The 13,738-nt window shown below is 38.9% G+C and overlaps 1 protein-coding gene across 1 annotated transcript in view; it reads left to right on the top strand.

Annotated features, from left to right (window-relative positions):
• dnah12 (dynein, axonemal, heavy chain 12) overlaps positions 1 to 13,738 on the top strand; it is a 30,613-nt gene that overhangs the window by 3,461 nt on the left and 13,414 nt on the right. The window contains exons 5-39 of the mRNA XM_057363373.1: positions 19 to 208; positions 360 to 429; positions 644 to 802; positions 2,081 to 2,276; positions 2,687 to 2,875; positions 2,977 to 3,130; positions 3,247 to 3,338; positions 3,434 to 3,612; positions 3,704 to 3,839; positions 3,936 to 4,061; positions 4,177 to 4,311; positions 4,669 to 4,862; positions 5,665 to 5,905; positions 6,008 to 6,193; positions 6,294 to 6,494; positions 6,674 to 6,868; positions 7,444 to 7,565; positions 7,987 to 8,269; positions 8,361 to 8,480; positions 8,557 to 8,713; positions 8,975 to 9,147; positions 9,312 to 9,464; positions 9,677 to 9,916; positions 10,005 to 10,250; positions 10,337 to 10,456; positions 10,542 to 10,651; positions 11,169 to 11,352; positions 11,431 to 11,571; positions 11,708 to 11,791; positions 11,899 to 12,087; positions 12,247 to 12,366; positions 12,597 to 12,779; positions 12,862 to 13,013; positions 13,284 to 13,422; positions 13,529 to 13,695. Coding sequence (XP_057219356.1) covers positions 19 to 208; positions 360 to 429; positions 644 to 802; positions 2,081 to 2,276; positions 2,687 to 2,875; positions 2,977 to 3,130; positions 3,247 to 3,338; positions 3,434 to 3,612; positions 3,704 to 3,839; positions 3,936 to 4,061; positions 4,177 to 4,311; positions 4,669 to 4,862; positions 5,665 to 5,905; positions 6,008 to 6,193; positions 6,294 to 6,494; positions 6,674 to 6,868; positions 7,444 to 7,565; positions 7,987 to 8,269; positions 8,361 to 8,480; positions 8,557 to 8,713; positions 8,975 to 9,147; positions 9,312 to 9,464; positions 9,677 to 9,916; positions 10,005 to 10,250; positions 10,337 to 10,456; positions 10,542 to 10,651; positions 11,169 to 11,352; positions 11,431 to 11,571; positions 11,708 to 11,791; positions 11,899 to 12,087; positions 12,247 to 12,366; positions 12,597 to 12,779; positions 12,862 to 13,013; positions 13,284 to 13,422; positions 13,529 to 13,695 — 5,726 coding nt within the window. The remainder of the gene's footprint in view (positions 1 to 18; positions 209 to 359; positions 430 to 643; positions 803 to 2,080; positions 2,277 to 2,686; positions 2,876 to 2,976; positions 3,131 to 3,246; positions 3,339 to 3,433; positions 3,613 to 3,703; positions 3,840 to 3,935; positions 4,062 to 4,176; positions 4,312 to 4,668; positions 4,863 to 5,664; positions 5,906 to 6,007; positions 6,194 to 6,293; positions 6,495 to 6,673; positions 6,869 to 7,443; positions 7,566 to 7,986; positions 8,270 to 8,360; positions 8,481 to 8,556; positions 8,714 to 8,974; positions 9,148 to 9,311; positions 9,465 to 9,676; positions 9,917 to 10,004; positions 10,251 to 10,336; positions 10,457 to 10,541; positions 10,652 to 11,168; positions 11,353 to 11,430; positions 11,572 to 11,707; positions 11,792 to 11,898; positions 12,088 to 12,246; positions 12,367 to 12,596; positions 12,780 to 12,861; positions 13,014 to 13,283; positions 13,423 to 13,528; positions 13,696 to 13,738) is intronic.

The raw sequence follows: 13,738 nt of genomic DNA on the forward strand, positions 1-13,738 counted from the left end.
TCCACTTTTCTCCTGTAGGAGAACTTCTTGCATCTTAAAGAATGCGTCGAACTCAGTCCAGTCGCACCCTTTCAGCCACAGTGGCTGGAAGGTATGCTGGCTCGAGTATCCCCCCAGCTCCAGCAGGGGCCCGGAAGACAGAGGTTGCTGGAGCAAATATGCGAAGAGGTCAAAGAGAACTATCAAAAAGTGATAATACAGTACAAAGGTGAGTTAAAATCACTCAGGCTCTGCTCATTTTCCTTAAAAAAAATCAAGATAATGTTAACTTAATATTTACTAGGGACATGTATCAGATTTTCACTTAAAAAAATCATAAAATATTAGTAAATTAAATTTGTTCTTAATGTTTATCATAGTAAATATCACATTAAGAGACCCGAGGTTAACAGACACAGATCTTCCTCAAGAGTCCGGTGTATTTGCAGAGTAAGTGTGCAGGTTCCTACAAACAAAATCGATTTATTTGTTTATTTACATTTCTGTAAATGAAGTGTTGCCATCACCACTACCATTAGTCAAATTACAATTAGGAAAATTACATACACATACAGAAATACATACATTGACAAACATGTAAAGAATTGGCTTGATAAAGTGCAACGGGACAATTTTAATGATGAAAAAAATCACACTTTGTCAGGATTCCAGATTTCTCCTGTCCGTGGCATGACAGTTTTGTGCAGAGCCGAAAAGAGATACAAAAAAATCTACACATATTACATCCAGCCATGAAAAGCATCTTGGATATTTGTCACAGCACGTTCTCCCATCTGCTCCTCACTGATCTCTCAGACTGCAGGTACTGTACGCTTTCAACATCTATGAAATTATAAAGACAATCCTTTATAATCCATGCTGTAGAACAGTGGTTCTCAACCTTTTTTGAGTACTGGACCCCATCATATCTCAAACCATCCTCATGGACCCCCGCGCTCACACCCCATCCCATATTCTCCCCCAACAACATATTTCCATTAAATTAGGAAAATTTAAAGATTAGTGAAGTCAAAAATTGTATATTTGTTAAATCAATAAATGTAAGCCCATCTTAAAATTACACATGACCATTTAATGGTTTTCAGTTGCATTAAAATGACACAAAAATCACAATTATGGCACCAAAACATTCTCATTTGGTATCTCCAACAGTATAAACACACTTAACTGCAGTTTATTCTTTTGACATCAATTTGTCAACAAGGACTTACACCAACCATTACTGATCAGTTATAAGTAACCATTATATAATGTTTGATATGTGTAGAAAATGATTAAAAATAACATGATATAGAGGCTATCAGGAGTGGACTTTGAACTCTGGTGCAATACTTTGTTGCCCAACTTGCCCTGACGTGCACCTGACCTGACGCATTTCTTGCAACCTTTCTGACATGAAACCGCTCCGAATAAGAGGCCAATCAGTCCGGTGTCAGGTGTCAGAAACAGAGGAGTAATCTAACAGAGATTGCTGTTTGCACATGCACACTTCCACACACTAGAAGGCCTCCGTTACACTTCCGAGTTCTGATCCATCCCAGTGTTGAACTGATGAGGTGAAACTGATGCCATTACTGTTTATTGCTAAGAGCTTAAGCTCATGAATATGGTAATGCATATGACATAAATTACTGCAAGAGCACTTCAAAAGCAAACAGAGCAGTCGACTCTCTCTCGCAATGCTGTGATGTCTTACGCCGACCGCTCTAAATGATGCCTCATGACGGGTATTTTGAGTCAGAAATGCGCAGAATCTGCGCAATAGGCTTTATTAAATATGATTTGGTTTTCATGAACCTTCCCTGCAAAGTGAGTGAACATAATTTATGAACACAAGTAACCAGTCAATTTGGCAATTAATTTGACTGATATAGCCGACTCGGTTGATTTTTATCTGCCTCTGGTGGGTGTTCATTTCAAACCCTGAATGCAAGATAATAACTCAAAACATTTTTGAAGCGTTCTACGGACCCCCTACAATTACGCCAGTAAATACCCCCGGTTGAGAAACACTGCTGTAGAAGAATAGCAATGTTTAATGTTCACCTGTTGAAATCTCATCTTGGAACCTGTCATAAAGGTCGACAGGGCCTGTAGACTGTCAAAGCCTGAAGAACAAAGTGGCTGTGGAGTGTCAGAGAGTCGAGGAGAGGCTTATGAAATCTTGGTTACCCCAAGTTATTCACCTTCTTACTAGCAAAGCCATACTGCAGGGAGTTAAACCCAGAAAGCTTGACTCCTTTTATAACTGTGCTTCAACACTGATATCCAATAAGGTAAACTGAGTTTTTGATGCACTTTCAGATCTGGGAATGAAAATTCTGTTATCATTTACTCACCCTTAAGTCGTTTCAATTCTGTATTCATTTATTTGTTCTGTTGAACACAAAAGAAGATGTTTTAAAGAACATGGAAAACCAAACAGTTCTGGGGCACCATTGACTACCATTGTAGTTTTTCACCTACTATGCAAGTCAATAGTGCCCTAGAACCAAACATACTTCCAAATATCTTTCTTTGTGTTCAGCAGAACAACCAACTTTATACAGGTTTAAAACAACTCGAGGGTGCGTAAATGATGACAGAATTGTTCTTTTTGGATGAACTATCCCTTTAATTTTCTGGTATTCTTTCTGACTACTTACTGTATAATTGATAAGAAACAAACGGTCTGTTTTACTTTTAGCTGAAGACGCTAGTTGAGAGGAGTGTGGTGGCATTTGTCGGCCTCTTTGATCCATTTAACATCAGCAAGCTTCCTCTTTTCAAAATGGACTTGATTTTCGATGATGAAAAGATGGATTTCTACCCCAGCTTTCATGATCTAGAGGAGACTGTACTAGAAATGTTAAACCTCATCACCAATACCATGCAGGTCAGGAAATATTTGTTTTACAGGAAATTTGTATTTCGACTCCGTTGATCAGATTTTGTCTACATGCATATGTTTGATTTAAAGTTCTACCTGTTTCACAGAAAGTACAGACGATCCAGTCGTGGTTAGCGGAGACAGACGTCTCAATGGTGGATGCCAGGCTTCCAGATCATGTTAAGATGTGGGCACAAGACACTGTTAGGAACGCTGTGAGGAAAAACTTGGATGGACCTGCCAAACACTTTCAGAGCTATGGTAAGTATCTCAGCTTCACTATCACTTTACAATTGCTCATACGTTTTCTGATAAGAACAAGATTGTCACCCTATAGTAAATCTGGCTTGTAACGCGTTCCTGTGCATGTTCTGTAGTTAACACCTATGACTGGTTAGTCAATGGAACCGCACAGGCACAAGTACAAGCATTAATGGAAGAAGAGCATTCCTTTGAAGAGTACACTAAGGTCAGTCTGTAAATATATTTAAACATTCCTATAAACTGTATACCAATGGATTTGTGTTGTTTAATCGGTCTGTTTTTTCTTCTGCTGTGTTCCAGAAAGTGGAGCGTTACAGGTCATTGTCACAGGAGATATCCGGTCTTCCCTCTCTAATACATTTTGACATGGTACGGCTTGACTGTGAGGAGCTCAAGCAAGGCCTCGCAAAGAAAGCCGATGCATTTTCCAAAGCTCTTGTCGGAAAGCTTGTTACCTCACACCATCGATCCAGTCTTCAGTGAGATATGCTTCGTCAATGTCAATCACGTTCTCTGTGGTTTACATTTCTCAAAGATAGTGAGGGTAAAGCATGATTTTGTTTTTTCTAGGATCTGTAATGAGTTTGAGATCATTAGAGACACGGCTTTCAAAGTCCCTGAGTCAACGGAGGAAATGACAGAGATGATTACTTACATTGAACATGTGAAAACTAAGGGAATACGGGAGCTCAACAACAGGATAAAAGTGAGGATTTCAAGATGACATGCACCTGTTTACTTGTACATGTACATTCTGTGAATAACAATTGAAATGACAATGAACTGTTGATTCTTTTTCTAGGAAATACAGCACAGGTTGAATTATCTGTTGGCTGTTCATATTTTTGATTCAGAGCATCTTGAAATAAATGCCGCAGTGCTGCTCTGGCCAGAAAACATTTACCCGATCTTTAACCAAAGTGACAAGGTGATATTTTGGAGATATCTGGAGATTTTTAATATACTTGTTTTTAATGTTTAATACTGTCTGTTTAATAGACAATATTGAAAGTAGATGTACTGTACACAATCTGATTTTGCAGGTGATGGAAGAGGCCAAGTGTAAAGGTCAGCAGGAACTTCTGGGACGGAGAGAGAAGCTGTTGCTTGATTTGAAGAAAGTAGGCCGCAGAATAGAGGAATTTGCAGAGTGCTCTGAACTCGATATGATGCAACAGGTATATTACAAACTGAAATGTTAGGCCTTATTTATCTCTCCAGTTCTTGAAACTGTTCATCCACAATGAAAATCAAAGCATCTGTTATGAGAAGCAGTGGCGTTTGGGTTAGTGACGTTGTGCCTGCTGTTTTGGGGTAAAGGAATTAAATGTATGAGCTCTTTATGATATTATAATGTTTTTGTCCTATTTAGAGGTGGGGATAAAAATTACCATCTTTTGTTATATGTACAATAGAAATGGACGATGTGCCTAAGATCTCCTTTTGTGTTTCACGAGAAAATACGGTCATAGGATGACATTAGGACTTGAGATTTATTTAGCTTCTTTGTGTTCCATTTTCTTTTTCCTTTACAGTATGCTACTGATGTCAGAACAGTGCAGAAAAGAATTCAGGATATTGAGGATTCAATTGTCTTCATCAACAAAGAGGAAGCACTTTACAAATGGGACCAAACCTTTTATTCAGAGCTAGAAGTGATGAAGGAAACCGTTGAGCCCTATCAGAAGCTCTTCAATGTGGTTCTGAAATGGCAGCGCACAAAGAAGAGGTTTGAGAAATCATTAGTTGTGAGAATCATGTTCCAAGGTTATTTTAGTTTACTAAAATTAAAATTTTGAAAACGTTCCTTTTCATTGAAATCAGATAAAATATTGACCTAAAAATTATTGGAAAAATATTTGGAAAAAAAATAATGTAAATGTTGCCTTAAAAAAAAAATGTTTTTAATTAATGTTATATAGCAACATAAAGAAGAAACTAATAAATTATAAAAGCATAAACCAAAATTGCTAAAACTTTAACTAAAATAATACAAAAACTAAAAATCTAAAAATAAAAGCTAATTTAAAATATTAATAAAACTAATTTAAACTAAAATCAAAACTATAATAACTCTGTCATGTTCCTCTGATGAAATTTAGCACAAATTAAAATATGTATATGACTCTTCTGTGGCACACAAAAGGTGATATTTTGAAAAATTTCTCCGTTGTTTTGTAGCCAATGTGTACAGTGGAAGTCAATGGGGTCCAAATGTTGTTTGTAACCAACATTCTTCAAAACACTGGATGCGACCGGCGCGATGCGACACGACACATGACTTGTTCTATTCTAATGGGATTGTCACGTTGCACCGCGTCGCATCCATTGTGGACAAAATGTAAAATTATAAGGTTCTAATGCATTCTATTGTCTTTTTTTCCGGTGTAGACATGGTGTTATTTTGTGTCTGGTCTGAGAAAACTATACCTTTAGCTTTCACTAATGTCAAACAGAGTCAACTTCTAAACTTTTTTCTCCAAGAATGCTGCCTTAAAAGAAGCTGACTCAGTTGTGTCCTGTGAGTTTAGATGGATGCATGGATCGTTCTTGGATTTGAATGGTGACAGTATTGAACAGGAGGTTGAGGAGTTCCTCAGAGAGATATACAAGATGCTGAAGTCCTTCCAGCAGAAACAAAAGAAGGCTGAGCAGGAAAGAGAGAAAATCGAAGGCGTAAAGAGGAGGTCCAAAGAAGAAGAGGAAGAAAAGCAAGAAAATGCAACTATTCTCATTTGCTCCAGTGTTCTGGATCAAGTCAAAGAGTTCAAGGTAGGTTTACCATCTGTGCTACAGACAGAGTTTTATTTTATTGTGCTAAAGAGACTTTTTTCTGATCAGATTTCTCCATTTTCATCAAACATTGCTTTACAGGAGTGTATTCCATTAGTGTCCATTCTGTGTAACCCCGGCATCAGACCTCGACACTGGGAGCAGATGTCAGAAGTCGTGGGCTACGATTTGACGCCCGACTCAGGCACCACTCTGCAAAAGGTCCTCAAACAGAACCTCACCTCTTACTTGGAGCTGTTTGAGAGTATCAGTGTAGGAGCCAGTAAAGTAAGAACGCTGTGGTTTTAAACATATTGCAGGTATATGCCATAAAGAGCCAACATATCTTTTTCAAATATGAAACCTAACGTGTCTAATCCTCATTTAGGAATTTGCTTTGGAGAGGGCCATGCAAAACATGGTGGAGGTCTGGGATTCAGTGTCATTTCAACATTTTCCATACAGAGATACTGGTGTGTCCATCCTCTCATCTGTGGATGAGATCCAAACCATGCTGGATGACCAGATTGTGAAAACTCAAACCATGAGGGGTTCTCCGTTCATCAAGCCTTTTCAGAAAGAAATCAAGGTCAGAGGTTCTTCACTTTACAGAATCTAGGTTTGTGCTAAACATGTCAAATGGAACATATTAAAGATCTCGTGATCTTCCTAGTCAGAGGAGTAAAATAAATGTCTGTTTTCTCTATCATGGATAAGAAATATTCAGATATTCGTTACTGAAAGCACAACTGTGTTGCTTCACATCAGGTCTGGGAGGAGCGTTTGATCCGTATCCAAGACACTATAGATGAGTGGCTGAAGGTACAACGCCAGTGGCTTTACCTGGAGCCCATCTTCAGCTCAGAGGACATCATGAAGCAGATGCCTGAGGAGGGTCGTCTCTTTCAGATTGTAAACAAGCACTGGAGGGAGGTCATGAAACACTGTGTGAATGACCCAAAGGTGCCACAGATACCACATACAATTCACAATTCTGTTAAATTGGAAATGTACAATGGTTACAGGGTTTGGATGGGTCCATATGATAGCATAAAGCGAATCGACTTGTTTTATTTCATGCCTAAAGTATTAAAGTGTCACGAAACCTCCCCTTTCAGCTACATTCTACCTCACTGTCGTTTTTGAAAAATGCAATTAAAATGGGCGTGAACGCTGTGCGAAGAAGAGCCGTTAAAATCCGGCGAAGGTTCTGGCATGGGAGACAGGCGCTCCATCACAAGGCGCTGTCATGATTAATTAGGAGAAATGTCTTCTCGTTGGTCAAGAAAACACAGTCTCATGAATAATAATGACATCGCCACGTCACATCCTTTGACGTTGGCCAGATGAGGATTTTAAACTCGGAAGGCAAAAATAGTGCAAAAAAAGCTAGAAATGAACTAGTTTTCTCTACTGTAATAACTTACAGTTGCTCACATTGTTTTCTATGATGTGCAACACAACCAACTTTGTTTACGTCTAAATAAATGTTGTTTAGTGTTCATGGCTCTTTAACATTAACATCCCATTTTGCATAGGTTTTGCCTGCAACCTGTCTTCCTGGCTTGTATGAAAAACTACAAGAGTGTTATGTCCTTCTTGAAAACATATTGAAAGGCCTGAACGCATACCTTGAGAAGAAAAGATTGTTTTTTCCAAGGTAAGTTAACTTGGATTTTAAAATATGCATGTTTGAAGGTGAAGTGTGTCATTTTTAGCTAAAATAAATACTTTCATTCCCAGGTTAATAAAATGTTAAAGTAAATGTAATTGAGAAAAAAATGTAAAACTGTTGAGCTATCAAAGCATTTTGCTTTTTTTAATTTAAGAATTCCAATGAGACCGACACAGCAACATCGGCTTGACAAATTGGATGCAGTTGGGGCGGCATGGGCGGGCCTATCTGTTTTTGTTAGACAAAGTGATTTGAAACAAAAGTTTAGTAACATTAGTGGCAGAGAAATAAAACGCTACACTTTTAAGTTCCTAAATCACATCATTGCAAACTGCAGTGACATAAATCTTGTCATCTTATTTGTAAACTTGTACTTTTTTATTTCTAATATTTCTACACTTGAAAGATTCTTCTTCCTGTCAAATGATGAAATGCTGGAGATCCTCTCTGAAACCAAGGATCCTTTGCGAGTACAGCCCCACCTGAAGAAATGTTTTGAGGGCATCGCCAAACTGGACTTCCTGCCTAACCTGGACATCCAGGCCATGTACAGCAGTGAGGGCGAGCGTGTGGAGCTCATCCAGCGGATCTCCACCTCTGAAGCGCGAGGAGCTGTGGAGAAGTGGTTGGTGCAGGTGGAAGACATCATGTTGAAGAGTGTCAGAGACGTGATCAATCGCTCCAGGCTGGTAAGACTGACAATTCCACATTCCAATTCTTGGATTTCTCTGAAATGTAAGTCTTTATTACATTTTATGCATAATATAACGTTTTGTTCAGGCTTATCCAGAGACTAAGAGGAGTCAGTGGGTACGCGAGTGGCCTGGTCAGGTGGTTCTCTGTACTTCTCAGATGTATTGGACGCTGGAGGTCCATGAGGCCATACGAAGTGGAGCTAATGTAAGGAACTACTCAGTGGATCAGTGGATTGCTTATTCTGTACGTGTTTAACATGTTGATCCTGTATGATTTATAGGGTCTGAAGAAGTACTATGAGCAGCTTCAGAATCAACTGAATGATATCGTGGAGCTGGTGAGGGGAAAGCTGCCCAAGCAGACACGCACCACTCTGGGAGCTCTGGTGACCATAGATGTGCATGCCAGAGATGTTGTCATGGAAATGATTGAGAAAGGTTCGCTCGCTTGGATTAATCTTTATTGTTGCATATTCACACTCTAAAGCTGTGTATGTATATAGAAAATATTTTGAGAAATGTCTCAATACAATGGAAGTCAATGGAGGCCAATGTTGTTTGATTGCCAACGTTTCTTCAAAATATCTTCTTTTGTGTTTTGCAGAAGAAAGAAAGTCATACATGTTTGGAGCGAAATTAATAAATCTTGAAAGAATGAAAAATTGTTTTGTAATTGTGCTTCTTCATCAATGGTTTCAGGTGTTTCTAGCGAGACAGATTTCCAGTGGCTCGCACAGCTACGTTACTACTGGGCCAATGACAATGTTCGTGTACGCATCATAAACTGTGATGTGAAGTACGCTTATGAATACCTGGGCAACTCTCCTCGACTGGTCATTACACCCCTAACAGACAGATGCTACCGAACTCTGGTGTGTTAAAGCACTGACTCGCATTATACTATTTATACTGCTGGTACAGTGTAGAAGATGCTGAGCTGCGAAATGAACCAACAACATTAAGATAACCTCTTACAAATAAAAGCTGTATAAACCTTTTTTTGTTTTTGATATTGTGGTATATTACTTTTTCACAGATTGGGGCATTTTACTTGAATTTGGGCGGAGCTCCTGAGGGCCCTGCAGGCACAGGCAAAACCGAAACCACCAAAGATCTGGCCAAAGCCCTCGCTGTGCAGTGTGTGGTGTTCAACTGCTCTGATGGGCTGGACTATCTAGCCATGGGAAAGGTAAGAGGACCTTATATACACAGTGAATGTATCCTATTTGGATCAAGAACTCTTTAAAGTAGTGGCTCTAGAAACCAAGCTGGTTTGCTGGTTTAATCTGGTTTAGCTGGTCTCCCAGTCGAACCAGATGAGAACTTTCATCTTAAATCATAAACGTGTATAAACACTTATTTTAAACTCCAAGTCATACGTTTTTCTCACTGGTCTCGCAGTTCTTTAAGGGGTTGGCATCTTCGGGAGCCTGGGCATGCTTTGATGAATTTAACCGGATCGAGTTGGAAGTTCTGTCGGTGGTCGCTCAGCAGATCTTGTGTATTCAGAGAGCCATTGAGATGAAGCTTGAGTATTTTGACTTTGAAGGCACAGAGTTACGGCTCAACCCCAACTGCTTTGTGGCCATCACTATGAACCCTGGATACGCCGGGCGTTCTGAACTTCCGGATAACCTCAAGGTGCTGCCGACTCCTCCCCTTTGTTTTTATTTAATTAGCACAAAAGTGTTTAATATGGCTATAATTGTTCTGCTTTTGTATTGTTCAGGTCTTATTTAGAACAGTGGCAATGATGGTGCCCAACTATGCACTGATAGCTGAGATCTCCTTGTACTCATTTGGCTTTCTCAATGCTAAGCCTCTCTCAGTGAAGATTGTGATGACATACAGACTGTGCTCTGAGCAGCTCTCTTCTCAGTTTCACTATGACTACGGCATGAGAGCAGTTAAAGCAGTGCTGGTGGCGGCTGGGAACCTCAAACTCAAATTTCCAGATGAAAACGAGGATATACTTGTAAGTGCATGGCAGACCATTAGTACATTTTTTACTATATTACAAATTGGATGAAGTTTAATCGGTTATTTTTACCCCGTTGTTAGCTTCTCCGGTCCATTAAGGATGTTAATGAGCCCAAGTTTCTCTCTCATGATATTCCTCTTTTCAACGGAATCACCAGTGACCTGTTCCCAGGAATTTCTTTGCCCTTGGCTGATTATAAGGTATTTATATAAATACAATTTGCTCCGGTTTTTATTTAAATGAATTGTGAAGAATTTCATTGAAATTTTTGTTCGTATCCACTAGCTGTTCCTGGAATGTGCTCAGGAGTGCTGCAGAAATCACAACGTGCAGCCTGTCAAGGTTTTTATAGACAAAATGATTCAAACGTATGAGATGATGATAGTTCGTCACGGGTAAGCTTATGACCTCACACCTTCTGTAAAATCATGGTAAAATAACAGCTCCCTAACTAACTTTGAACTACAGCTATAGATTATATCAATAAAAAGAACTGTCATCCATTCATCCAGTCCAGTGTATGTTGAATTTCTAAATAATCCTAGGAATGACACCCAACAGCAATGTGAAAGACTGAAAGAATGCAAAGATGCATGAAAGTTGTGGAAAAAATCCTAAAATACATGTAAAAACATTAGCATTGTTTTGTTTAAATATATGTTTTCTTTGCAATATTCAAGATCGTCAGACATTGCATGTTTTTTACCCGTTTTCCGTTACATTTTCTGCAAATATATGCAAATAAAAACATAATTTTCATTTGAAATTTGGGAGAAATGTTATGATTCATAGAATGAAACAATAATGATAATTTTATTTAAACATGTACCTATAGTAAATTCGGAAAAACTGAAAATAACTTTGGAATGGTCTGTCAATATGTGCATATTTCACACAACATATGTTTCATAGGTTCATGCTTGTCGGCGAACCGTTTGCTGGAAAAACCAAAGTTCTTCATGTTCTCGCAGACACTTTAACTCTAATGAATGAAAGGGGCTATAATGAAGAAGAAAAAGTTGTGTTTCAAACTGTCAACCCTAAATCTATTACGATGGGTCAACTGTTCGGTCAGTTCGACCCTGTATCCCACGAGGTCAGATCTTATCTTCTACAATATATGAGATTTAAATCCTTTCTGCTCTTTAAATGTTTATTTACCTCGTTTCTTCAGTGGACTGATGGAATTGTTGCTAACACCTTTCGAGAATTCGCATCAGGTGAGACCCCCGACAGGAAGTGGGTGGTGTTTGATGGACCTATAGACACATTGTGGATTGAGAGCATGAACACTGTGCTGGATGACAATAAAAAGGCAAGTGTCGCTTCTATATGAGGAATGTTGTTTTTTGAACTTTTCTTAAATCAGTTTTCATGCTATTTAGTCATTTTTCCTTCATTTTAAAAGGGTTTAACACGTGAAGAAATGAATACATTTGATTTCTTTTTAGTTGTGCCTCATGAGTGGAGAGATAATCCAAATGTCCAGTCAGATGAGTCTGATTTTTGAAGCCATGGATCTGTCACAAGCTTCTGTGAGTCGGTCACTCGTAGTATTTAATACTAAACTTTAGTGCTCTCCAGAGCCACTTCAGCTCTTATTTACTATATCATACTAAAAATAACCCATTTGCCCGCGTAGCCAGCCACAGTGAGTCGCTGTGGAATGATCTATTTGGAGCCGTCTCAGTTAGGATGGACTCCTCTGGTTCAGTCATGGATGAAAACGCTTCCTGAGCCCCTTCAGACACCAGACAATTCTACATTACTGCAACAGCTCTTTGACTGGCTGCTTCCTCCAGCACTCAACCTGTTACGAAAACACTGTCGGGTACATTTCTTTCCTTTCACAAATGAATTTCTGCCGTGTATCATATAAACACATTAGAGTATCTTTGATCTGGCCAGCTTGACATTTTGTCTGCTCTCATGTGACCTACAATAAACACATTAGTGTGAGCTTATTGGATAACTCTTCTTTGTTTTCCAGGAGGTTATTCCCACCAGCAACAGTAACACGGTTGTGTCTCTCACACGGCTCTTTGAGATACTCCTGTCTGAGCCTTTAAAAGAAGATCCAGGGAATAAAAACATACGCACATGGATTATGGTACAGTAAATATTCGTATAAAAGAGCTTTTCGCCAGGGGCGGTTCTAAGGGGAGTGGATATCCGGGGCGTAGCCCAGAGACCTCCACATACGTGTTCGAATGGTAATAAAACATTCAGGGCTTTACTGAAAACTTTCGGGGCTTCAGCCCCCTTAGCCCACCCCTAGCGCCGCCCCTGCTTTTCGCTACTTGGTTCAATAGGTAACATTGATTATTTTGCACTACTCAGGCTGCTTTTGCCTTCGCTTTGGTGTGGTCCGTTGGTGGTTGCTGCGATACGGACAGCCAAAGTCGATTCGATCAGTTTCTGAAGGAAATTGTGTCCGGAAAAGCAGAAAAACATCCCATACCTGTGTCGAGATGGGAATGTCCGTTTGATGAGAAAGGTCTCGTGTACGACTACAGTTATGAGGTTGGCATATAGCAGCAGTACAGTAATTTGAATTATAAAGTGATTATTTCTAATAAACGGTACATTTTCTATTTACATTAAGTTTAAAGGGAAAGGCCGATGGGTCCACTGGAACGAGTCCATCAAAAATGTAGCATTAGGCGACAAGAACACAAAAGTACAAGATATCATCGTCCCCACAATTGACACAGTGCGATACACTTATCTAATGGATCTCTGCATTCAGTATGGGATGTAAGTATGTTTGACAAACATTTCACCATTTAGGCTTTTAGATATAGTTTAAAGCTGTAACTCGTAACTTTTTGGTTAAAAATGAACAAAAATCAATTATTGAGCATGTAGAAAATCTGTGTTCAAAACTGTCTCTTTACCTTCTCCCTCATTCACAATGATAAACTTATAATAATGTTTTTTTTAAATGTTTTTTAATATATATAAACATATACTGTATATATAAACATATATAAAAATGTTTACATGTTTTTTTCCATGTGAACACAGGCCTCTTCTCCTTGTTGGCCCCACCGGCACTGGCAAATCTGTTTATGTAAAAGAAAAACTAATGAACAATCTGGACAAAGATCTCTTCCTTCCCTTCTTCATCAACTTCTCAGCTCGCACCAGTGCCAATCAGACCCAGGTAACCTATCCCATCACTGACCACATTGTCAGTAAATTACTGTAACAGATACTGTAAAAATAAATTAGCAGTAACTTATTAATAAAGCTTTATTTTTATCTTGTAGAACATTATCATGTCCAGACTAGACAAAAGGCGGAAGGGAGTATATGGACCTCCTATGGGAAAGAAATGCATCATTTTTGTGGACGATATGAATATGCCGGCAAAGGAGGCGTTTGGTGCACAACCTCCAATTGAGCTGCTTCGTCAGTATTTTGACCATGGAAACTGGTAAACAACACAGTAAACGTTTTAATACACAAGCATTAACAAT

Source organism: Triplophysa rosa, linkage group LG21, assembly GCF_024868665.1.
Source record: "Triplophysa rosa linkage group LG21, Trosa_1v2, whole genome shotgun sequence".
Classification (NCBI taxonomy): Eukaryota; Metazoa; Chordata; class Actinopteri; order Cypriniformes; family Nemacheilidae; genus Triplophysa; species Triplophysa rosa.